The sequence below is a fragment of the Microtus pennsylvanicus genome, chromosome X (genome assembly GCF_037038515.1).
Source record: "Microtus pennsylvanicus isolate mMicPen1 chromosome X, mMicPen1.hap1, whole genome shotgun sequence".
Lineage (NCBI taxonomy): Eukaryota > Metazoa > Chordata > Mammalia > Rodentia > Cricetidae > Microtus > Microtus pennsylvanicus.
In genome coordinates this window covers 92,465,124-92,491,197 of record NC_134601.1, presented here as the reverse complement: position 1 = coordinate 92,491,197, position 26,074 = coordinate 92,465,124, and the positions used below count along the sequence as shown (strand labels likewise).

General features: G+C 38.3%; 1 protein-coding gene across 20 annotated transcripts in view; it reads right to left on the bottom strand.

Annotated features, from left to right (window-relative positions):
- Positions 1 to 26,074, bottom strand: part of Arhgef9 (Cdc42 guanine nucleotide exchange factor 9) — a 303,108-nt gene that overhangs the window by 47,933 nt on the left and 229,101 nt on the right. For all 20 annotated transcript variants that reach the window (XM_075958749.1, XM_075958738.1, XM_075958731.1 and 17 more), the window contains one exon: positions 9,572 to 9,751. In XM_075958749.1, the coding sequence (XP_075814864.1) occupies positions 9,572 to 9,751 (180 nt within the window). The remainder of the gene's footprint in view (positions 1 to 9,571; positions 9,752 to 26,074) is intronic.

Here is a 26,074-nt window from a genome sequence, read left to right as displayed (position 1 = left end):
GGGGTGGGGAGGAGAGCACATTTAAAGAAATGGTGGTTGGAAACTCCCCATATCTGAGGATAAAATACAAATACTTAGGTTCAAGAGGCTTAGTGATCTCTAGTACAATAACAATAAAAAAAGTAGAGTTCACCAAAAGATTGCACAAAACTCAAAGAATTCTAAAAGCAGAAAAACAAAAGAACATTACACGGAAGGAAGTTTTGATAAAGATCAAAAGATTTCTCCGATTCCGTGTCTTAAGCGTGGATCAGGCATGGGAAGAGCACCTAGCATGACCAATGAGCAGAGAACTGAGGCAAACACATCTCTGAGGATTAGATGGAAACATGAAATGGATTTTTCTGTACATATCATGGCACATAATACTGGATTGATCCCATACTGACATTCAGAGAGATACCTGGGGAGCTGAAATTGGCCCTGCTGTATTTAACATGGAGAGCAAAAAGTCAACATGCACCAATATTGTTGTTTGTTCCCTATGCCATGGCTGGAGGTCATGGTTTTTTTGAGACTAGATGTTGTTGTTCAGAAGTCAACAAATATGTTCATAACCTGCTACACACTTGGTGTTTCGGTGGCGGGGGGGGGGGGGGCAATGTGGGTCTTTGAAACAATTCAACTGGAAAATATAGGAAAGTAATATTCAGGTCTTAATATGTAACCTAGGTTGATCTTGAATCATTATCCTCCTGTGTCTCCTAAGCAAGGTAGAAATATGATCAGAACCAGAGACTGCAGGAGAATATAGGTACATTATCCAAACCGTGAGCCAGGCATCAGGAAGGACAGATCAGAGGAGGTCCACTACCGTAAAATGGAAAACTGAAAGACCACCCCCGAAAGGTGATTAGTATTGTGATCCAATCCATGAAGGAATGTCCATGAACAAGACCAACATCAGTGATCTGAGCTCACAATGGACTATAAAGGGCACTACTGGCATCTGGGAGCCTAGAATGGAGCATTGTGTGGGGAGACCAGAGGACTGGAACAGGGAAGACTATCCAGACTCTGCATTTCCATCTAGCCTTGTCTTTTTCACATTTATTCCTCCTTTAATAAATACCTAACATCAATTTAGCATGCCAGCTTGGTTTCCCTTCTCCCTCTCCTTTTTCCTGTTCTCCCTCTTCCTGTCTCCCTCTTCTTCTATCTCTCTCCTCGTTCCCCATTTCCCCTCTTCCTACCTCCATTCCCTCCATCCCACCCTCACATTTTGTTCCCTTTTCCTGTTCCCTCTCTTTCTCTTCTTATTCCCCTCCATTTTTCTATTTAATAGTCCTTTACAAAATACAGAGTGCCTATGAGTCTGTGAGATTTCTGGCTTAGATTCCTTAGATTCCAACTGGGAAAGTTTGAAGACTGCATTCCTTTACTCTAATCTTTTCATTCTACCTTTCACCCAAACTGCCTCATCTCCTTTGTCCCTACTGATGCCCTTTCTTTTGACATTCCTCTTCTTCACATTTGACCTATCAACCCAGTAATAGTCACTAGTCTCACTTTCATTTTTCCTATCCACTCATCACCACAGTAATTGATATCTTGTGGCATGAGGGTCTATTAGAGTTCCCTTACTTCCTAAAATGGTTATTATTTAAAGGGTACTTTAGATATATTAAATATATTTTAAACAATAGCTATCTGACCATTACTGTATGTTCAGAGTGGTACAAGAAGAGGACTTACATTTCTGAATATTTATACATTGTCTTAGTTATGGTTTCTATTGGTGTGATAAACAGTATGACCAAAAGCAACTTGGAGAGAAAAGGGTTTACTTCCTCTTACAACATTCCTCCAATACTGAGTCACGAAAGGAACTCAATGTGGAACCTGGAGGCAAGAGCTGAAGCAGAAAGCACAGAGCAAAGCTGAAAACAAAGGTGGCTGGACCAGTTTTCAATCCCACCCACAATGATGGAGGGTTCTCTTTTCCCCACATCTCCTCCAGCATTTAGTGTCAGGTGTTTTGCTGATCTTTGTCATTCTGACTGGGGTAAGATAAAAATCTGAGTTGTTTTGAGTTACATTTCCCTAACTGCTAGGGCAAATGAACACTTTTGAGAAATCTACTAGACATTTTATTTCTTCTTTTGAGAATTCTCTGTTCAGGTCCCAGGCTCATTTATGGAACGAGTCATATTTTGTTTTTGTGTTTTGTTTTGATTTTTTAATTTTGAGTTCTTTATGTGTTGTGAACATTAATCCTCTGTCTGCTGTATAACTGACAAACTATTAATACACACACGTGTGTACATAAATATACATAAGTAGTTTAAAGGAAATCTTTAAGGAAATTTCTATTTGCAACAGATGGAGACCATGACAGAAATGTAGAGTTGTGGAGTCCATTCTCAAGACACATATCTATAACACAACTTCCGTGCTTGAAGCTCAGGGGTCATTGCAGAACCAGGGGCAAAAGGACTGTAAACGCCAGAGGATCAGGGAGTTTGCTGTAAGATTTTGTCTCCTAGGAATGTCAGAAGACACACCCATAACGTCTCAGCAACATGTCAGCATAAATAAGAGCAGAATATGGAAAACAATAACAAAGCTAATGTAGAAAGCTCATGAAGTCTCAATCTTACACAAAGAATCATGGGAAGCTAAGGAATTCTAAGAGCTAGTGAAATAATTTTTCCCAGGTAAAACCATACCAATTGGTTATTTAGTATCAAATGGCTAGTCCTGAAAACATACATATAAGAAACATTATACAGACTAACAGGTTATATTTATGTACTTAGATATATATATCACAATTAATGAAAAAGAGGCCATAGATTTGAAAGAGAGTAAAAAGAGTTATATGGGAGGGGTTGGAAGGAGGAAAAAAGGGGTAAAGTAATTATAATATAAATAAATCAGGTAATTGTATTATCAACTCAAAAATTAAAAATAAATGCTACCAGCTATTTTAACAACCTGAGTCAAATAATGCAACAGCTATTATTTCTGATGTGTGCATGCATGTAAAACCAGTCATAGGAGAAGGCAGAACCTATACTAATGTGTTCTTCTATTTGAAGGATTATTTCTCTAACCACCTGGGGTCCCAATAGGCACTGTTCAACTATTCAAGATGTGTTAGAGCCTTGAGATTCTGACAGGAAGAATTGGGAATTAATTAGAATCCACCTCCTCTGTGCTTGTACCCACAATAATAACAGCATGGATATGTCCCAATTGTGTCAGCACCTCCTAGAAGAACACAATGCTTTTGATCAGACTGGTTTCCCTTTTGTTACTGCAAAAACAATCTTTGACACAATTTGAGACTTCAATCTTTTTAACCTGTGAAAATATTCCTTTTCTTTCTACTGAGAAAAAAAAACTGTATGTTCTTTCTTTTTCTATCATCCTTAAAGTCTGGTGTCAAGAATGGTGCCATGCTGCCTCTGGACCAAGCAAGTAGATCAATTCTGAACATATAAGAAAGGGGTGATGCAGGGTGCCAGGGAATTGCTGGTGAAGGTATGTATTGTTTGACAGGTGCATGACCATGTCAAGGACCCCAAGGCCTCATACCCAATGGGAGTAACAAAGCCTTCCCCAGGTAATGACAAGGCCTTCCTCTGGTCCAAGTGTGAATGTTAACAGTGTGTGCAGAAAATGTCCCCTGTAGTTTTCTCTTTCTGGATATTTACAGCCTGAAGATAGCTCTCCTATAGAGACTGCTCCTACTGAGATTAGCTAAACCTGTCCCTTTTTCAGCTGTATACCTAAGCTCTGCCTCCTTGTCCAGCTTTATGTAATAACCTCACCTCCCTGTTCAACCATATAAAACAAGCTGAGCTTCAGGGCACTGTGGCTTCTCCATAAGAGAGCCCAGACAACCTTATCCCAGCTTTTCTGTGTCTCTGTATCTGTGTCTGTCTTTTTCTTCATTCCCTTGCCACTCTAGTTAGCTCATTATCTGGATTTGTGCAGATTGCCACAATCTATAGCATGGACTCACCCTAGGTGTCCGTCAGAACAATGGATAAAAATATAGATGTGAGTATATAACTTGGAGTAACTTCAGACATTAGGAAAGTAAAAACGGGCCATGGGAGGTGGATCAGGGAACACTAATCAGGAGAACAATAGAACACAGTTGCTATAAAGAAGGAAAGGGCCAAAGTGGCTAGGGAAAACGTACCTCACAGAGGGAGAGAGAAAGAAGCAGCATAAATAACACTAAGTATATGTGACAAAGCCAAGGGGCATTGTGTTATTTTATAGCTACTCAAAATTTCATGTGATATATACATAAGTGTATGTGTGTATACATATGCTATATATAATGCATCTACAAATATTTTAATTAAAGATGCCAGTTGAAGTGACAATTCTTTCTCCCCAAATACATACACTATCTAACACCCCACCACCACCACCACAGTGCTAGGCATGGGAAACATCCTATTGAGATGCAGATTAGGGAGTCAGAGACTCCTAAAACAATATAGGCTACTGTCATTGTCCTTGGTGTCTTTCACACACACACAAAAAGTAAGACCCTACTGTAGAAAATACCACAAACTCTGGACACAGGATTTGGAGGAAGGGATCTGGATCTGACATAGAATCATCATCGCTGAGGACTAGCACTCATAGTTTTGGAAGGATCCGTGCAAGCCACCAGTAGAGACTGGCAACCAATTATCCTATCAGCTGTAATCCCAACAAAGCACAACAATAAATAGCACAGCAATATATCCCCAAAGGTGCAATAGTGGCACTCATATCTGGAGACAACTAATAGTCACCTAATTGAACATAAAGTCTACTCAGTAGAAAGGAATTAGTTCCTGGCACTATAAATGTACCCAAGTATCTTTGCTGGTGAGGCCAAGAAACCCAGAGGACAACATACTATTGTAATATTTTTAAAATTAGTATACTCTCTAACAGCACTCTAAATTCTTACACTTATATACACCTATAACATAGCTCTTACACTTTATTAGAACCTACATTCTGTAGTAAATAGAGATAATTGCAGAAAGCTATAACTAGAAAAGATTCAGAGATAGATGACCACGGGGAGCTATGGTGTTTGTACACTTGGTACCCAGTTGGTGGAACTGTTTGGGACAGATTAGGAGGTGTAACCTTGCTGGAGGAGTTGTGTCACTGGGGACAGGCTTTGAGGTTTCAAAAGACTCACAACATCCCTACCCTGTGTGTGTGTTGTCCTGCATGCAGGACAAGAAGTAAGCTCTTATCTGTCCTTCCACTCTGCCATTATGCGCTCTAACCTTATAAAACCATAAGCCCAAATGAACATAAGTTGCCTTGGTCATGGTGTTTTATCTCAGCCTAGAAAATTAAGAAGGACAGGTGTCCATTCCCAGTTAATGTATTCACAGTGCAGCTCCTCCGTTTAAAGTTCAAGGAACACCATGGGGGGGGGGGGGGGCAAAAGATTGTAAGATCGAGGGAACTAGAATATCTGCTGCCATAAAGTCTCTTCCAAAAAAGAAAAAGAAGAAAGTAAAAAGAAGGAAGGAAGGAAGGGAGGAAGGGAGGGAGGGAGGGAGGGAGGGAGGGAGGGAGAGATATGAAGTGGGGAGTATGTGGGGAGAAGGAGGGATGGATCTGTGAGGAGCTAGGGAGAAGAGTTGTAGATGAATATGACCAAGATACAGTGTATGAAATTCTCTAAGAATTAATAAAAGCATTGTATTGCTAAAATATAAACAAAAAGAATATATCACAATATACATAATAAAATGTCTTCAGTCATAAAGAATAAAATTATGTTATTTTCAGGAAAATTGATGCAAATGGTTCTAGAAAATAAGTATTGCATGTTTCTCGTTATTTTTGTTCCTAGATTTTATAGAGATTACTAAAGTCAGGTGTGTGTGTGTGTGTGTGTGTGTGTGTGTGATCTAAAAGCAAAAGGGAAGCTGTCTAGGGAAACAAGAAGACTGATGGGAGGAAGATGGTTGAGAAAGAAGAAGATGGAGAATATGGGGGATATGGTCAACCTATATCACGTACTTTTATAAAAATATTCTTCAGTAATATAGCACCATGTAAATGATTATACAAAATGAAAATACTTCAAGTTTTATAACAGAAAATAAAAAAAAGACTTCTCAGCAGGTACATAGTAGACAGGAGATGATGAGATGATAAATTTTGGAAGTAGATAACTTACTTTCATCTCATTGTCACAGCTGGAATTCATTTGCCTCAGATAAAGGGTCCTTTGAGGCTTACACTCATAACTTATTTAAATGAGACTTACTGTTGAGTTTTGGAGTTGGTGCTGTAATTAGCTAAAACCTAGATATTACTGGTACAATAAACGGATTTTGCACATAAATAATGGTTTTAGGAGGCCAAGGGAAGGATACTATAATTTGAATGTACACTCTAAATTTTATGTTGAAATTTAATTGGCATTGCAATAGTATTAAGAAGGTCGTTGAATTGTATAGGCTTTGGGTCTGGTTAATTATAGTGTGCGATTTTTTAATGGCTACATTTTAAATAACAAATTTTAAAATAAAAATAAATCTTCGAAGTAAAGAAGAGGGAAATTTAAGATCTGCCATCTCCCCTCATTACCCCCCAAAATGTTAGTAGAGCAAAGGTGGATTGGTTATGTAGCTATAAGCTCTACATCCAATGGTTAGTTTGACTCATTCTTTTCTGTCTTGTATGTGCTCCTATGTCCTTGCCATACTATGATATAGCAAGAAGATCCCTGCCATACTTTGTGGTAGGATTATGCTTTGGGACTTCCTAGCTTCCATACCTCTAAGAAACAGATTTCTTTGCTTTACAAGTTATCATGCTATAGCCATATAAAATGGACTAAGATACTAAGTAGCATGCTGTTGAATAACCAGTTGGTAAAAAAGGAAATGAAAAATTAACTTAGAAAATAATGCCTCAGGAAAAATAAAAATACAAACACAACATCAAAGAAAAACATTTTTGTTCATACAAAATGTAGAATATCATTCTCACAAAAAGTAACACAATTATAAAATCCCTATTGAAACATGATAGATTGTGAATAGGCAACCAAAACAATACTGAGAAGGAAAAAACAGACAGAAGCGTATAGGAGCCATAGGGGTGACAATGAGAGAGAGTAGCAAATTAGAACGAAGTATAATAACACATAGATAGGTACAAAAAATACCATAATGAAATTCATTGCTTTGTATGTTAACCCAAAATATTAATTTAAAAATTCTTTAAAAATTCTTCAAAACCATAATGAGATATCACTTTCTACTTAATGAAATTGATGATCATTTTAAATTAATAATATCAAATGTTAATCATTATATAGGACACCTGAAACAAAATATCAGTAGTGAAAATGTAAAATAGCACAACACTGGAAATGTTTTAGACTTATAAAATTATGGAAATTACATGCAACCTAGCTATTCTAATTCTAGTTATTTTTCAAAGACAAAATAAAAATTTATGTTTTCACCAAACCTTATGCTAGAATATTCACAGGAACTTTATTTGTAAGTATTTATAACTGGGAGCAACCAAGATATTCACTAACTGGTGAGTAGGTAAAAAAGATCAACTACTGGTAGAATTATTACATCATGAATGGCATTGTGTTAAGTGAAAAAGGGCATGTACAAAAGATCCTATCACTTTACTTCATTTATATGACATTCTAGAAGAAGCAGTAATGTGATAATGAAAAGCATATCAATGTTTGAAGGAACCTGGGGTTAAAACATAAAAGAAAGATAAGAACTTTTATGTAGAAATGAAAATATTCTAATTTATTTTTCAAGACAGGGTTTCTCTATGTAACAGCCTTGGCTGTCCTGGAACTTACTTTGTAGAACAAGATGGCCTTGAACTCACAGAGATCTGCTTGCCTCTGCCTCCCAAGTCCTGGGATTAAAGGGATGCACCACTACTTCGTGATTAGAATGGTTGTTACATAGCTACTTGCAATTACTAAAAAAATTCATTGCCATATATAATTCATATTGGGGAATATTATATGTAAGTTATACCCAATACATTCTAAACAATAAAATAAAGATAAGTACATTCTAGAACAATGTGACTTTTGAAGGCAAAACAATATTTCAAGTGAATAGTATATCATTATCAAATATTTATCCCAGTTTTATAACATTCTTTTATCATATGAAAACTATTCAATTCAAATTAATAAAATATTAACATTAACATATTAAAGCATAAAAGAGTCTTCTTATCCCCTAGGGGACATAGGACAATGCAGGAAGACATGTACAGGTTGTTATAACCATTGGACAGGAAAACGATATTTGGCATCTAGCAGATAGAGCCAAAGAATGCTAATAACACACATGACAATGCAAAAGGAAACCTCTGGTTGAAGACATTGATCTGTGTTCTGCTTTCCTAACACAATCTGAAATTTTCGCAATGCTATACAAAGGCTACCTGTATAATCAATCCCCCATGAAATCTTGGACACAGAATCTTTAGTTTCTTAGAGACATTTCATACAACTCTTAGAACCTTCAGCCAGGTGTTCTCTTTTTTCTTTTCTTGGTTGTTTTAGCTGTTTCATTATAACAAGGCATAGTCATGGACAAGCTATGTACTATGTTATTTCAGAGTTCTTAGCAAATCACTGAATACAAGAGTTGCCTAGAAGACTCCTTTAGCACACATTCCCATAAACAAAACAAACACCCCCCGCCCCCAGGAACTTATTCTGTATAGCCTGAATTTTGATACTCATGCATATATTAGCTCTTGAAAAAAAATACTTTATAGGGCTGAAAAGATGGCTCAGCAATACAGAGCACTAGCTGGTCTTCCAGAGGACCAGGGTTCAATTCCTAACACCCACAGGTTGGCTCACAAGCATTAGGAGTAAAAGTCCTCTTTTGGCCAGCTTGGGTACTACATACACATACACATGGTGCAGAGATACACATGCAGGTAAAAAATCTATGTACATAAAATAATAAAATACATTTAAAATATAGTATCAAAAATTAAATTGTTTATGAAAAATACACAGAAGAGAGAAACACAAAGGTATCGCTGTAAATTTTTTTCACCTTCTATATGAAGATACAGAGCTAAAGTTACCCAGTAAGCTCAGGCACAGGTACCAAATTGTCACTGGTTTGCTTACTTTAAACCCATGGCTCCTTTGCTACACTTGCCACTTCTCATACTCTAGTCCTGACTTTTCATTACTTTTCAGGAACTACTTTCTATAGAACTAGGCCTTGCCTTATTTTTCAAATTATGCAGTGAATATATTGAATTCTGCCCCAAATATTGGCTCTCAATGAAGCTGAACCCAACAAGAAAAGAAAAGTTAGAAAAAAAAATCCTCTTGATAACTTCCTCAAAGGTTGGGAGAGAAGAGAGTATAATAGCAAAGAAAAATAATCCTAAACAAGTTATAAACCTTCTAACCTTGTTAAAAATTAAGGGTCAAAATCAGTCCTGTAACAACTCATCCCCCATTCCAGAGCACCACAACTGACTAGAACCAGAAATCTCACATACCCTTCTATTGTTCCCTAACATTGCTTTAAAATCAACAAAATAAGATGCTTACGTGCTCAAGGAAGCAAGGTCCTATCTCGCTGAGGTGGGGGTCATCATTGTTGTACTGCTTCTCCAGGTCTCTTACAAAGCCCATCTGAAATCTGTAGATGTCTTCAATGTTCCCAAAGATGACTTTCAGCTGCTCATCACTGAACATGTCCCTTCTCTTTCGGCACTGCTTCAGGTAGCCCTGCAGACAAAGGAAAAGCTCAGGGTGTGGATGTCCCCCCTACTGGTTCCTAAGCACATGGAGAATCATTTTCATTCCAGGAAGCAGGCAGGTAATACTTATTTCCAATTTTCATACGGGGGAATGGAGCTCTAGTGAAGGGAGTTATTAAATTAGTAACTCTTTGACTATGATTACACTGGAATGCTTGTTTTCCCTCTGTTTGGATGAGGAAAAAAAAACAAAAGACCAAGGGCCATTTTCCAGAACCTAGATTGTACTTAGTATTAATTGTATTAAGAATATTAGGGGAAGATGGAGATAAATTTCAGTGACAGAACATTTGCTGAGAAAACCCAAGACCTGAGTTCAATAAGTTTCTAATACCAAAAGGTATCTTATTTTTTGTTGATAAGGAATAAAATACCAAAGGTGTGAATGGGTTCAGCTAAAGCAAAAGTTACTAAAATAGCATGTATGGACAACAATCTAGTAACCAAGGTAGAAGCACAAAAATCTCAAATAAAGAAACAAGAATTGAAAAAATGAAACCATTATTTCCTTACTTTGAGAAAAAGTCTACGTAGCCTGAACTCGCCCTTGAACTCATTCCCCTTCTGCTTCAGATTCACAAGGACTTACAGAATGTCGGTGATGAAAGGAGAATGGAAAAGAATTCATTGCCTGATAAGAAAGTCCTAACATAATGGTGACAAAAGCATTCGGCCTTGATAGCATACTCCCTGAGATGTCAATTCAGAAAATAGATAATAGCTATGTCCATTCTTCCCATTTGAAAAGTTTAAGGAAAGTTCCAAATATCTTATTATAACCAGAATGCAGCAAGAGTGACGGAGTTCAACACCAGTATGGAAAGTAATGTCTATAAAAGAGAAAGAAAGGACTGGAGAGGTAAGTATCTGGTTCCCTGGCTAGAGCCTACTCCAGAAGTGCCCCACCCCCACCCACCAGAGCCCCAGAAATCTGAGGGTAGCCTCTCCATATCCCCAAACACCCCCACAGCATCTGAGACCACCAGAGTCTTGGCCCCACCCCAACCTGGAGAGGTGATTGTCTGGCTCCCTGGCAGGAGGGCCCTAATCCCTAGACCCTAGCCCCTTGAAGAACATTCCCGCCCCACCCCCACCCAGGAAAACCACAAAGACCTATGAGCAACCTCCCCACACCCCCAACCATCTCCCACAGCATCTGAGACCACCAGAGTCTTGGTCCTGCTCTCACCTGGAGAGGTGTTTGGCTCCCTGATGGGAGGGCCCTCCTCTAGGCCTTAGCCCCTGGAGGAACAACTTTGCCCCACCCCCACACAGCAAAGCCACAGAGATCTGGGAGCAGTCTCCCCACACCCCTAACCACCCCTCACAACATCTGAGATCACCAGAGCCTTGCCCACCTACACGTGGAGAGGGAGTGTCTGGGCTCCCAGCTGGAGGGCCCTATCCACTAGGCCTTAGACCCCTGAGGCACACCCCATGCATCACTCCACTCAACGAAGCCTCAGAGACCTGGCAGCAGCCTCCCATACTCCTAACCTCTCCCCAAGGCATCTGCAACCACCTGAGTCTAGGCCCCATCTATGCCTGGAGGAGCTTCCGAGTCATATCATCATCCATCAGCAGCACAGACATGCATGCACCTGGAGGAAGAGCTACTATCTAAGCCACAAGTCCCACCTGCACCAATTGGAGGGAGAGGGATCTCCTGAAGCACAAGGCCCACTCGAGGAAGAGATGGGCAATGGCAGTGTAGGAATACATTCAACAGCCAGGAGGTGGTGGGGCATGCCTTTAATCCCAGCACTCAGGAGGCAGAGATAGGCAGATCTCTGTGAGTTCGAGGCAAGTCTGGTCTACAATAGTTAGGACAGCCAGGGCAGTTACACAGAGAAACTCTGAATTGAAAAAACAAAATAACCACAACAACATAAAAAACAACATAAAGAACCAGAAACTAGTGGTTCTACATCAGCAAGACATGAACATCCCAACGCCGATAAAGCAGAATAAAACGAACTTAAAAATAACTTCATGAAGATGATAGAGGCCCTTAAAGAAGAAATGAGAAATTCCCTTAAAAAAGTAGAGGAAAACTGATAGATATCTTGAATATCACCATAGAACCTTCATCCGGCAATAGATGGAGAAAGACAGAGACCCACATTGGAGCACTGGACTGAGCTCCCAAGGTCCAGTTGAAGAGCAGAAAGAGGGAAGAAAATGAGCAAGGAAGTCAGGACCACGAGGGGTTCTTCCACCCACTGAGATGGTGTAACTGATCTAAGGGGAGCTCACCAAGGCCAGGTGGACTGGGAATGAACGGAGCATGTGATCAAACCAGACTCTCTGAATGTGGCTGACAATGGGGGCTGACTGAGAAGCCATTGATAATGGCACTGGGATTTAATTCTACTGCATGTACTGGCTTTCTGGGATCCTAGTCTGTTTGGATGCACACCTTCTTAGGCCTGGATGGAGTGGGGAGGGCCTTTGATTTCCCACACAGCAGGGTACCCTGCCCTCTCTTAGGACTGAAGGGGGAGGGGGAAGGGGAAGAAGGAAGGAAATGGGAGGAGGGGAGGAGGTGGAAATTTTGAAGGGTATAAAGCAAAAAAATAAATAAATAAAATGTTTGAATTTAAAAAAAGAAAAAGAAAAATTGTAAGAAGCCAACAAATTGCTTGAAGCAAGCAAAGAAAGTCACAAAAAAAAAAAGGTGAAGGAAATGGCTCAAGAGTTGAAATCCGAAATAGAGGCAATAAAGAAAACAAAAACTGAGGGAATTCTGGAAATGGAAAATCTAGATAAATGTGAGGCAAGCATAGCCAATAGAATACAAGAGATGGAAGAGAGAGTCTCAGGTGCTGAAGATACGATAGAGGAAATAGATTCGTCAGTCAAAGAAAATGTTAAATCCAACAAACTCTTAACACAAAAGATCCAGGAAATCTGGGACACCATGAAAAGACCAAACCTAAAAATAATAGGGATAGAAGAAGGAGAAGATGTCCAGCTCAAAGACACAGAAACTGTATTCAAACCATAGAAGAAAATTTCCCAACCTAAAGAAGAGCATGCCTATGAAAGTACAAAAAGCTTACAGAACACCAAATAGACTGGACCAAAAAAAGTCCCCTTGCCACATAATAATCAAAGCACTAAACATACAGAATAAAAAAAGAAAAGTAAGAGATGCAAAGGAAAAAGGCCAAATAACATATAAAGGTAAACCTATCAGAATTACATTTGGCTTCCCAATGGAATCTCTGAAAGCCAGGTCATAGATAGACATTCTGCAGACACTAAGGGGCTACAGACGCCAGCTCATACTACTATACCAAGCAAAACTTTCAATCACCATAAATGGAAAAAACAAGATATCCCACGACAAACCAGATTTAAACAATACCTATCCACAAATCCAACTATAGAAACTACTAAAAGAAAAAAACTCCAAACCAAGGAAGCTAGCTACACCAACAAAAACACAGGCAATAGATAATCCAACACCAGCAAAACCCAAAGAAGGAAAAAAAATTGACCACATACTCAGTAACAAAGCAAACCTCAACAGATACAAAAGAAATTGGAATAACCCCCTGTATCTTATCAGATCACCATGGCTTAAAGTTAGAATTCAACAACAACACTAATTGCAGAAAGCCAACAAACTCATGGAAATTGAACAATCGAATCACCCCTGGGTCAAGAAAGAAATAAAGAAATTAAACACTTCCTAGAATTCAATGAAAATGAATATATAACATACCCAAACTTATTGGACACTTTGAAAGCAATGCTAAGAGGAAAGTTCATAGTACTAAGTGACTCCATAAAGAAATCTCACACTAGCAACTTACCAGCACACCTGAAAACTCTATAACAAAAAAAAGCAAACTCATGCAGGAGGGGTAGATGGCAGGAAATAATCAAATTGAGGGCTGAAATCAATAAAATAGAAACAAAGAAATCAATACAAAGAATCAATGAGACAAAGAGCTGGTTCTTTGTGAAGAATCAACAAGATAGACAAACCTTGACCCAAATTAATCAAAAGGCAGAGAGATAATATGCAAATTATTAAAATCAGAAACAAAGAGGGGGCCATAATAATAGACACTGAGAAAATCCAGAGAATCATTAGGTCATACTTCAAAAACATGTATTCTACAAAATTGGAAAATTTGAAGGAAATGGACAATTTTCTTGATAGGTGGCACATACCAAAATTAAATCAAGACTACATGAACAATTTAAATAGACCTATACCTGCTAAGGAAATAGCAGCAATCATTAAAAGTCTCCCAGACCAAAAAAAAAAAAGCCCATGGCCAAATGATTTCAGAGCAGAATTCTACCAGAATTTCAAAGGAGAGCTAATACCAATATTCCTCAAAATTGTTCCACTAAACAGAAACAGAGGGGACACTGCCAAACTCTTTTTACAAGGCGACAGTTACCCTGTACCCAAACCACAAAAAGATGCAACCAAGAAAGAGAATTACAAACTATCTCCCTCACGAACTTTGATGCAAAAATGCTCAATAAAATACTGGCAAACCGAATCCAAGGTTACACACCAGAAACATCATCGACCATGATCAAGTAGGCTTCATTCCAGAGATGCAGGGATGGTTCAACGTATGAAAATCCATCAATGTAATCCACCATATAAACAAAATGAAAGAAAAAACCACATGATCATCTGATTAGATACTGAAAAAGTCTTTGACAAAATACAACACCCCTTTGTTAGGATGTCTTAGAGAGATCATGGATACAAGGAACATACCTAAGCATCATAAAAATCAATATACAGCAAGCCAACAGACAACATCAAACTAGAGAGAAACTCAAAGCAATCCACTAAAATCAAGAACAAGACAAGGCTGTCCACTCTCTCTATCTATTTAATACAGTACTCGAAGTTCTAGCTAGAGCAGTAAGGCAATAAAAGAAAATCAAAGGGATACAAATGAAAAAGGAAGAAGTCAAATTTTCACTATTTGCAGATGATAGTTTACATAAGTGACCCCAAAAACTCGACCAGGGAACAAATACAGCTGATAAACACCTTCACTAATGTGGCAGGATACAATATTAACTCAAAAAATCAGATGTTAAATAGGCTAAGAAAGAAATCAGAGAAGCATCACCCTTCACAATAGCCACAAACAACAAAAATTTCTTGGAGTAACTCTGCCAAACAAAGGAAAGACCTGTAAACAAGAATTTTAAGTCTTTAGAGAAAGAAATTGAAGAAGATATCAGAAAATGGAAAAATCTCCCATCCTCTTGGATAGGTAGGATCATCATAATGAAAATGGCAAGCCGGGTGGTGGTGGTGCATGCCTTTAATCCCAGCACTTGGGAGGCAGAGGCAGGCGGATCTCTGTGAGTTCGAGGCCAGCCTGGTCTACAGGAGCTAGTTCCAGGACAGGAACCAAAAGCTACGGAGAAACCCTGTCTCGAAAAACCAAAAAAAAAAAAAAAAAAAAGAAAGAAAGAAAATGGCAATCTTTCCAAAATATACAGATTCAACAAAATTCCCATCAAATCCCAGCACAATTCTTCACAGACCTTAAAAGAACAGTACTCAACTTCATCTGGAAAAACAAAAGAACCAGGATAGCAAAATAATCCTATACAATAAAGAAACTCCCAGAAGTATCACCATCCCTGACTTCAAACTCTACTATAAAGTTACAGTAATGGAAACAGCTTGGTATTGGCATAAAAACAGACAGGTGGACCACTGCATTCAAATAAAATAGAAGACTCCAATATTAATCCACAGATTTATAAAAAACTAATTTTTAACAAAGAAACTAAAATTATACAATGGAAAAAAAGTATTTTCAACAAATTATGCTGGCATAACTGGATGTCGACATGCAGAATAATGCAAATAGATTCATATCTATCCTCATGTACTAAAATCAAAGACCTCAACATAATTCCAGCTACACTGAACCTGATACAAGAGAAAGTAGGAAGTAGCCTGGAACACACTGGTAAAGGAGACCACTTCCTGAATATAATACCAGTAGCACAGACACTGAGATCGACAATTAATATATGAGATCTTCTGAAACTGAAAAGCTTCTGTAAGGCAAAGGGCATAGTCAACAAGACAAAACAGCAACCTACAGGATGGGAAAAAATATCTTCACCAACCCCACATCTGACAGAGGGCTGATCTCCAAAATATACAAAGAACTCAAGAAACTAGATTCAACATATCAAATAATCTAATTAAAAATGGGGTACAGATATAAACAATGCTCAACAGAGACAAAAGCACTTAAGGAACTGCTTAACATCCTTAGACATCAGGGAAATGCAAATCAAAAGAACTCCGAGACACCATCTTAAACCTGTAAGAATGGTTAAGATCAAAAACACTAATGAAATCTCATGCTGGAGAGGATGCTGAGTAAGGGGAACACTCATCCATTGCTGGTGGGTGTGTAAATTTGTACAGCCACTTAGGAAATCAGTATGGCAGTTTCTTAGAAAATTGGGAATCAGTCCACCTCAAGACCCAGCAATAACATCCTTGAGCATATACCCAAAGGATGTGTACTCATACAAGGACATTTGCTCAACTATGTTCCCAGCAGCATTATGCATAATAGTCAGAATCTTGCAACAACCTAGATGCCCTTCATCTGAAGAATGGATAAAGAACGTGTGGTACAATTACACAATGGAATGGTAAAAAACAATGACATCTTGAAATTTACAGACAAATGTATGGAACTAGAAAAAGCCTTCCTGTGTGAGATAACTCAGACACAGAAAGATAAACACAGTATGTACTCACTCATAAGTGGATATTAGTCATAAAACAAAGAATAACCAGCCTACAGTCCGCAAACCCAGATAAGGCAGGAAACAATGAGAACTTTAAGAGAGACATACATGGATCCCCGAGAAGGGGAAGTAGACAAGAGCCCTTTAGTAAGTTGATGGCATGGGGAGAGGGTGGAGGTTGGTAGGGAAGTGGAGAGGGGAGAAGAGGAGTTGGGGAATAATATGAATGATTGGAAAGGTAGAGTTGGGTAAAGGACAGAGAAGAGGAGCAAGGATATGATACTTTGAAAGAGGGAGCCATTATGGGGTTAGGAGGAAACCAGGCAGTAGAGAAAAATCTCAGGAATCCACAAGGATGACTCCAGCTAAAAATCTAAACAAGAGTGGAGAGGGTACCTTAACTGCATTTCCCCTGTAAACAGATTGATGACTATCTTAATTGTCTTCATGAAACCTTCATCAGTAACTGATGGAAGTAGATGCAGAGATCCACAGCTAAGCATTGGGCTGAACTTCAGAAGTCCATTTGAAGAGAGGGAGGGGCAATAATATGAGCAAAGGGGTCAAGGCCATGATGGGAAACCCACAGAAACAGCTGACCTGAGCTAGTAGGAGCTCACTGACTCCAGACTGACACCTGGGGAACCTGCCTAAAACCAAACAAGGCCCTCTGAATATGGGTAAGAGTTGTGTGGCTTAGGCAGTTTGTGGGGCCACTAACAGTGGAACCAGTATTTATCTCTAGTGCATGAACTGGCTCTTTGGAGTCCATTCCCTAAGGAGGGATGCCTTGTTCAGCCTAGATATAGTGGGGAAGGCCTTAGTCCTGCCTCAAGTTATGAGGCCGACTTTGTTGACTCCCCATGGGAAGCCTCACCCTGTCTGAGGTGTGGATGGGGTGGGGTGGGGAGAAGGTGGAGAGAGCAGGAGGACCTGAAGGAGAGAGAACTGGGATTGGTATGCAAAATAAGATTGTTTTAAAAGTAAAAAAAATAGAAAGATAGGAAATGCCAGTGAAGCTTCGCAATTCTCCTAATATTTTCATTATCATTGTGAAGTAACTTGTTTTCTTCCTATTATGTACATTGAAATTTACCTCTATATTAAGAAGAATGGAGGGTGGTAGAGTACTTTCTGAAAGTTAATGACAGGGAATTTATGCAAGTACAATTCTGTTATATTTTTACATTTTTGTCAGCTTTTTTTTAACTTTCAAACTGATTTTTAAAATTGTCTTCATATTCAAAGGAAGAATAAGTATTTCCAGAAAAATACAAAGAACAAAATATGTAACTACCAGAAAAGGAAATTTATTATTTTCTAAATGTCTCCTTTAGGTGTAGTATTGTCCAATATTTAGAAGGCTCTTCAAAAAGAAAATAAAGGATCAGGTATAATAATACGGTAGGGAGAAGAGAGATCAAATGAGATCATTAGCTTCCTTTACTTTGACTGTGTACTGACTATGAATTTTACATAGCAGTGGACCGTGGACTTATCAATATATGTGGCTTCTCTTTCACACATTTTTGAAAATATGTAAGTTTTAAGATGAGTTGGTCATGAAATGTGATGGATCAAAATATAAATGCTATCTTACGTTAGAAAAAAGACAAAAAAGACTGAGGCAAACAAAAGAGAGGGGTAATTTGAGCAGTAATACAACTGTGGGAGAGCAGTGTTCAGTTCTGAGACACCCTTTCAGAGGACCGGCAGCCTGCAACACATCAGAGATACTTCACAAGTCTGAGGTTTTAGTCGTTGGTGGAGGGCTTGCCTAGCATGAATACAGCCTTGAATTTGATCCTCACCACAAAGTAAACTGGGTATGGTAATGCATTCCACTCCCAGAACTTGAGTTGTAGAGGTGAGAAACCAGAAGTTCAAGCCCAGCCTAGGATATAAAAGACATGGTTTAAAAATAAAAAGAATATCCAGAAAGTATTGTTAAATTGTTTAGAGTGATGGATGTTATAGATTGATGCCTCACATGAGAAGATATCATTCTTAAAAGATACTATGAGTACCATGTCATCTCCAAGTAGTTTTAATGTGCATTTCTCGAATTCAGAAGGATAAGGAATAGCTTTTTTAAAATATATCTCTTAGTTATATTTTTAATTGATATATTTTAATTTCTTCTTTTGAGAATCCTTTGCTCAAATCAATAGTTCGGTGTCTAATTGGGTCACTTGTTTACTTTTTATTTTTTGAGTTCTTTATATATTCTGGATTAACAATCCTCTCCTTTGAGATTTCAATTCACAACAGCCAGAATGGCTAAGATCAAGAAAACAACTCATAACAAATGCTTGTGAGGATGAAGGGAAAGCATAACCCATATTCACTGTTGCGATCACAGACTGATATAGCAACTTGGAAATCAGTGTGAAAGTCACCAAAAAGCTAAAAATAAATCTGCCATATGCTAAGCTATACCATTCCTTGGCATTTATTCAAAAGGCTGGCATCCTACCTCACAGATGCTTGTTCAGCCATGTTCATTGCTACTCTATTCAGAATAGCTAGGAAATAGAAAGAACCTAAATGTCCTTCAACTGATGAATGCATAATGAAAATATGGTCCATATGGGTGATAGGATTCTATTCATCTGTGAAGATCAATGAAAATAAAATTATGAAAATTTCAGGTAAAGGAATAAAACTAGAAAATATTTGACCAAGTGAGGTAGCCCAGACCCAGAAAGACAAGTGCCACGAAGTTCTTTGTTATTTCTGCATCCTAGGCCCAAATCTTCGGATGAGCAGAAACTCTTCAGATATCACCAGGAGTGACTACAAAATCAAAGACAATAGAAAGGGACTGTATGGAGAGCTGTGTAGATTTACAGAGGGGAATATCAAGAGACAGATGACATAAAGGGGAGAATTGGGGGGCTTAGCTGGGGAGGTGGAGATGGAATAAAACATAGGAGTCAGGAGGAATAGATAACACTAAGGATGTTTGAAATGTCCATAAGGAAGTAATCATCTTATCTTACCTAATATTATATAGAATATATATTACACAGTTTAAATCAAGCTATGCTACCAGCGATGATAATACTCCCCAAGAGTCATAGTCTATCCAACAAAAATCCCAGTACCAGGCACAAAAAACCTCCTTTCCCTTTATATATGAATAGAAAGTAAACTGCAAGAATGTGTTTTGGGTCAGGAAGGATTAAGTGGGGTGGTGGATGGGAAGGCAATGGAGAACAGGGAGTATGGGGAGGGATAATTAGCAGTAATAACTTGAAAAAGCCACATGGAAACCTTATACTGTAGTTGCTTCCTAAAATGCCTACATATACACATCTAAAAGGAGTTTGGATGGAGTTACCTTCTAACAGGGGACAATGCCTGATCAGATATCCTGGGTATCAAACGAAAATCCCAGTGCCAGGAAAGAGTTACCTCTATTCCAATGGTTGGTCAATGGGATCCAATAGATGCCCCCAACAACACAGTTTAATACCACTGCTCTTGATTACCATGCAGAACTCGATAGGAAGACCCTATTGCCAAAGACGTCATATTCCTCAGTCATAGGACATGGAAAAACCAAACTAGAACTGACCTAGATAGATGTTTGGGCATTGCTGGCTAGCTTTCATAATGCTAGGGGTTTCTATGCATGCTACTTGGGGAGAAAAGTCATAAGAAAAGTCATTAACAATCTTACTCAACCATGAACCCTACAAACTACAATAACCAGCAAGGTAATATATGCCCATAGGTACAATAGTTGCACAAATGTTCTGAGAGCAACCAACCACTTTCTGGTTGCATTAAGTTCTACTCCACAAAATAGAACTATTGTCTAATACCCATCCAACAAAGACAAATCCAGAAATTGGCACCTAGACCTATAAGAACTCCAAATCCAGATGCCTAAATATAAGTATAAAAACATAAACAATAACATTCAGAGCAATATGACACAACCAGAGCCCAAGTATCCCGCTATAGTAAGCCCTGAATATTCCAACACAGTCAAAGCAACCTTAAAACCAACTTTATGATGATGATAGAGACAGAGACCCTTAAAGCAGAGATGAAAAACTCCCTTAAAGAAATCGAGGAAAAGCCAACCAAAAATAGGAGGAAGTCAATAAATCTCTTAAAGAATAGCAAATAAAAAACAGGAAAAGACAAACAGCAGTTGATGGAAACAAATAAAACTGTTTAAGACCTGAAAATAAAAATAGAAGCAATAAAGAAAGCACACTGAGGGAATTCTGGAAATGGAAAATCTAGGTAAGTGAGCGGGAACTACAGAAGCAATCATCACCGACAGAATATAAGAGATAGAAGAAAGAATCTCAGGCATTGAAGACATGATAGAAGGAATTGATACATTGGTCAAAGAAAATGCTAAATCTAAAAAATTCCTGACACAAAACATCCAGGAAATCTGAGACAGTATAAAAGGACCAAACCTAAGAATAATAGGGATAGAAAACCTCCTTTCAAATTGCTAATTTAGGAATAAGTCTTAAGAGACTCCCAAAACAATATAGGCTATTTCTGTTGCCATTGGTTTCCTCTCAGAGACTAAAGATAAGTCCTTATTGCAGAAGATACCACACATTTCAGTCAGGGTACTTGGAAGAACCCAACTGTTAGTGAATTGAAAGATTCCTCCACGAGGACTAGCTCACATGGTACTGGAAGCTTCAAAGGGAGAAAAGCAACGACACAGTCCTACCTAACTACGATGTCTACAAAATACAAAAATGACAATCATAAAGATGTCCCCAAAGGTGCAATAGTGGCACTTAGAAATCAGGAGTAACCAACAGGCCCCTACCTGGACTTAAGGCCTGGTCAACAGAAAGGAATTCATGTCTGGTACTATAAGTCTAGCTGACTACTAGTGACTAATGAGATCATGGATCTTAGAAAAGAAGCTACCACTGCCACTTTCTCAAACCAGTATGTTTTTTAATTGCATTCTTGATACTTATCCTTCTACCAAAAGAGATATGTGGCTGTCATTCCTTAACAAAGAAACATCTTTTTTTGCAGCAGAAGAAGACTATTGCAGAAAGCCACAATAGGTCAAAATGCAGAGAAGAAATAAATAGCAGAATTCCCAGGTCCACTTGATATATTTGTAACAAAACATATACGGCTCAGAGACTAGCACAAAGCGGGGTAAGAGTCAGAGAATCAGGAAGTCAGCTGTGAGATTATGTCTTCTATTTAGGACAGGGAAACTGCACCCATGAAATCTTAACAGTATAGTAGCCCAAAAAAGACCTGAACAATGGTTACCAGTTGACATACCAACATGGCTGGGAGAACTTTCATAGGACTCCACCCACAGATAAAGACCAATTACCAAATGCTGAGAGAAAAATCAGTTTTCCCTAGGAATGAGCCCCTAACTGGTTATCTAAAATGTCTGGGTAGGGTAGGGTTTAGGGCCGGCATAAAATCCTGTGGTGATCGTTTTAGGCTAATTAGCTATCTCATCTGGTTATTCTAATATACTATACAGACACTGCCACACTCTACTACATGTTATCATTATCTAAATATGTCAAGATGTAATGACCTTTGGTGAGTACCTAGGTAAAAATAATAATGAAAAAGAGAAAATCTAATACTTTCAAAAGCTTGAAGATTTTTGTTTCTGCTGCTGCTGCTGCTTGGTTTTGGTTTTATTTATATCTCACTATATGGCCCAGACTGGCCTCAAATTAAAAATCCTCAAATTTCCGTTTCTTGAATGGTGAGGTTACAGATGTGTGCCATCACATGCAGCTTAAAACCTAGGTTTAAACATAAAATCTAGAGATGACTTGAAACTATAGCACGTTAAACCTTATTAGACTAAAGGAAGAATTCTTTATAGGGAAGCATCTGAGACTAATCCAAATGACCATGGAGAGATAGGCAAGGTTTCCTGGCGACATCTGAGAATAGAACTGATTTCACATTTCTATGATGTCTGAGCTAATTTCCCCCCAGGGACAGGAAAGACAATGATTTGAATCATCTTTAGCCCTATCTGTTTAGTGCTTTGTTCCTTCTATTGTAAAATTAGTTCCATGGTTACAAATGGCAATGTCACAGATGATTAGTCATAACGATTCCAAGCTAAACTCAGAGTTTTCATCCCCTCGGCTAGATTTAGAAATATGTGGAGAATGTGGTAGATTGTCATATTAACACCGTCACACGTGAATACGATATGCTTCCTTGAGTGCTAAGGAAGAGGAGGCAGAATGTGCAGAAGAGGACTGTCTCACTCCCGTAGATTTGTCCAGTGAAAATATATCTACTTAGTGAAACCCCAGAAAGATTAAGTGCCATATTATTTAAAGCTCCCCAACTCACTTATTTTAGAGGTGGGAAAGAAGACCAAGGGTGGAAAAGGCTTTGCCAATCAGCAACCAAAATATGACTTAAGCTTTGGACTCTCAATTCTAACTCTGGTGTTTTTCCTGAAAATATTTTGGTACTTACAGGTTTTGGTTCATAGCTATTACTATCTAGAGCAAGAATATCATCCATGGTCCAGGTAAATACAGATTTCTCAAATTCTCTTTGGTATCTATTGTTGAGGAGTAGAGCAAAGAGCAAAGAGATAGTTTCTAACGTCTTCAACAAAAGCTGTAACTAGGTTGGCTGCACTGGACAGTTTCTTAAAGCAGAATCACAGTGCTCCTCCTTTTGTTCAGATTAGCATAACCATTGTTGGATCTTGTGTTTTGAAGACATGATGTTTGAAAGTTGGGGAAAATGGGGCATACTTCTAAGACTAAAGGATTTCCAAGGGGTTTGAGAATAGAAACACTATGAAAAGAAATTTAACTAGGAATGATCTGTTGAATCAGACAATAACAATAATGTTTGCCCTCTTTGAAGACCAAATGATATGACAAAATGACCATAGTTTATTGTCATACTAGCTTAAGTATGCAGAAGTGAGCAATTATATACATATATATGTATATATATAATTTTATTGTTTTGCAATACTTTTTGAGAATCTACTCTGTGTCAGGCACTGGGTTATTGATTTGACATCAGTAATCAACAAATGAGATTCCCTTCCATGTATGGAATTTACATTTTAATAAGATAGATGAGCTACAAGTAAATGAATACAGAAATGTGCAATTCTGCAATAGTCAAAATATAATGATAAAAAATAAAACAGGAAAAAAGAAGCAATACAAGCTTAAAATTTTAAATAGAATATTTAACACAAAAACTTGAAGCACCTTATTGGAGGAAGATTTCTCTAGGCAGGGCCACAAATAGTTCAAGATCTCTGTTTGAGAGCGTGTCTGGCACATTAGATGAATAGTAACGAGCCAGTAGGGGTGGCTTAGTAAGAACACAGGAAAAGGAACAAAAGATGAAGTCAAAACAGTGAGGAAGCTGACCCTACATGACATTGTAAGTAATAAGTTTCAATTTTTACTTGAATAGAAATTATGAGCCATTGGAAAGCTTTAAACAAAGGGGAAAAAATACCTTAGGTCATGATAGCCTGTCCTAGTTAGCAAGTGCTGAACAGACTCTACTTCATTTATTAAAGATAGCATCACAAATAATCTAGCTTTCATTTTGAAGTACCACTTCTCAGAGTTTTAAATCTATTGCAATCAAGTGGGTGAATTACTAAATAAAATACATCATCTTATTCAGTAAATCTGAGACAGAGCCAAAGATTTTGCATGGCTAACAAGGTCTCGGGTGATGCAGATGTTGCTGGCTACCGTACAAATCTTTGAGATGAAAATGAGAGCTATGGATAGATAAGTGAACAGAAAAAAGGAACTTTGAAGGGAGAACTAAAACTATACTTTCTAAAATATCTGGAGCATATTTAATTAGAGTAATACATTTATGATCTTAGGGATGTAGCTCACTGGTAGCACACTTGCCTACCATGTACAAGGGCCCAAGGTTAAAGCCCAGGACAATGCACATGTAAACAACCACAGTGCATTTACTTGATTCCATCAACAACTTTAAGAAGTAACTATATAATGAAGCCCAGAAGACAAATGAGAAAATTAAGCCTAGAGTATGTGTATGTTTGGTATGGGGTTACCTTTAAGCCTACAGGGTTAATTTGTGACTAAGTCGAGATATAACAGCCAGAACATTATGTTTCTAGAACCCTTGTTCTTTCTACCCTATGTTATTGCTTCATGACATGAAGAGGATTTTTAAAAATTTTTCATTTAAACGTTTTTTTTTCATTTTATATACCAACCAGAGTTCTCCCTCCCTCTTCTCCTCCCATTTTTCCCTACCTTCCCCCACCCAACCCCCACCCACTCAATAGGACAATTTTTAATACATTTAATTGAGAAAAGAAAATGAGCTAAGGTGAAATACCGCCAAATCATCTTTCCATAACTGTACTTTCCAATGTGATTTCAAATGTAGTGTTATTATTTAAATTTAAATTAATTCTATTTCAATAAAAAATTAGGTTTTCCTTCTCATTAACACCAGTCATGTTTCAAAAGCTTGGCCGGCTAGCAGATGTCTACTGGAGAGAGGAGATAAAACATTTTTCATCACTGCAGAACATTCTGTTAGCTAGCTCCGCTCTAGGGAAACAAGGACTTTGAAAATGTTACAACTATACCCTCGACTGGAAAGTAGGCCCCAGGCGAAGAAAAGAAAATGGGTTCTGATTTCTCTTGTGAGGGAAGGAAACAAGATGAGTCAATGAGGAGTTTTCGGGAGGTCAAAAGCAAGCTGGCTAGTTTTGTTCTCGGTGTGTGTGTTTAAACCTTTTAAAACAGGGCTCGAGAAACAGCTCTGTGGACAACAGTCATCTGTAACTCCAGGTCCAGGGAGCCAAATGCCTCCTTGGGTATCAAGCACACATGTGGTGCACAAACATACATGCAGGCAAAACATCTAAACACTTAAAATAGAAACTTAAAAAATATTTTGAAAACATTCTTTTCTCCACTTTCCATTGATTTTCGCTTACTGCTTAGTAATAAACCCTTGGGAAATGTTAACTGGCCTCCTTAAGCTAAAGAGAATATGGGGCGGATGGGGAACAGGAGACTCCCATCGTCTAGAGAGCTAGACTGCATGGAGTTAGGGGATATAGTGACACAAACTGTTGTTCTAGCCTTCATCTCCTGGTGATTCCTTTCATAAGTATTTATTTGTTCAAATTAACCACAATGTTCTCCACGTGGGGAAGCAGACAGGCACATTAAGATCATCAACGATGCTCTTGGAACTTAAGTAGGTGCGTGTCTACCGAAGCCCTGGATAATTCATGACTTAGGCGGCAGGAGTGAAAACCTTACATCTGCATCCGAAATTAAAAAAAAAATTCTAGGAACTTTTCTATACATTCAAGTCTCTTAATCTCTTGCTTAAATTTGCTTTAATTAATGAGGAAGGTTAGGCCTGTCCTGGATTAGAAGCCAAGAGGTTAAGAGTACAGATTCAGGGAAGGAAAGGACAGAGACAAAGACAAGGCAGACAGGGAGGTAGAGGGCAGAGGGACATT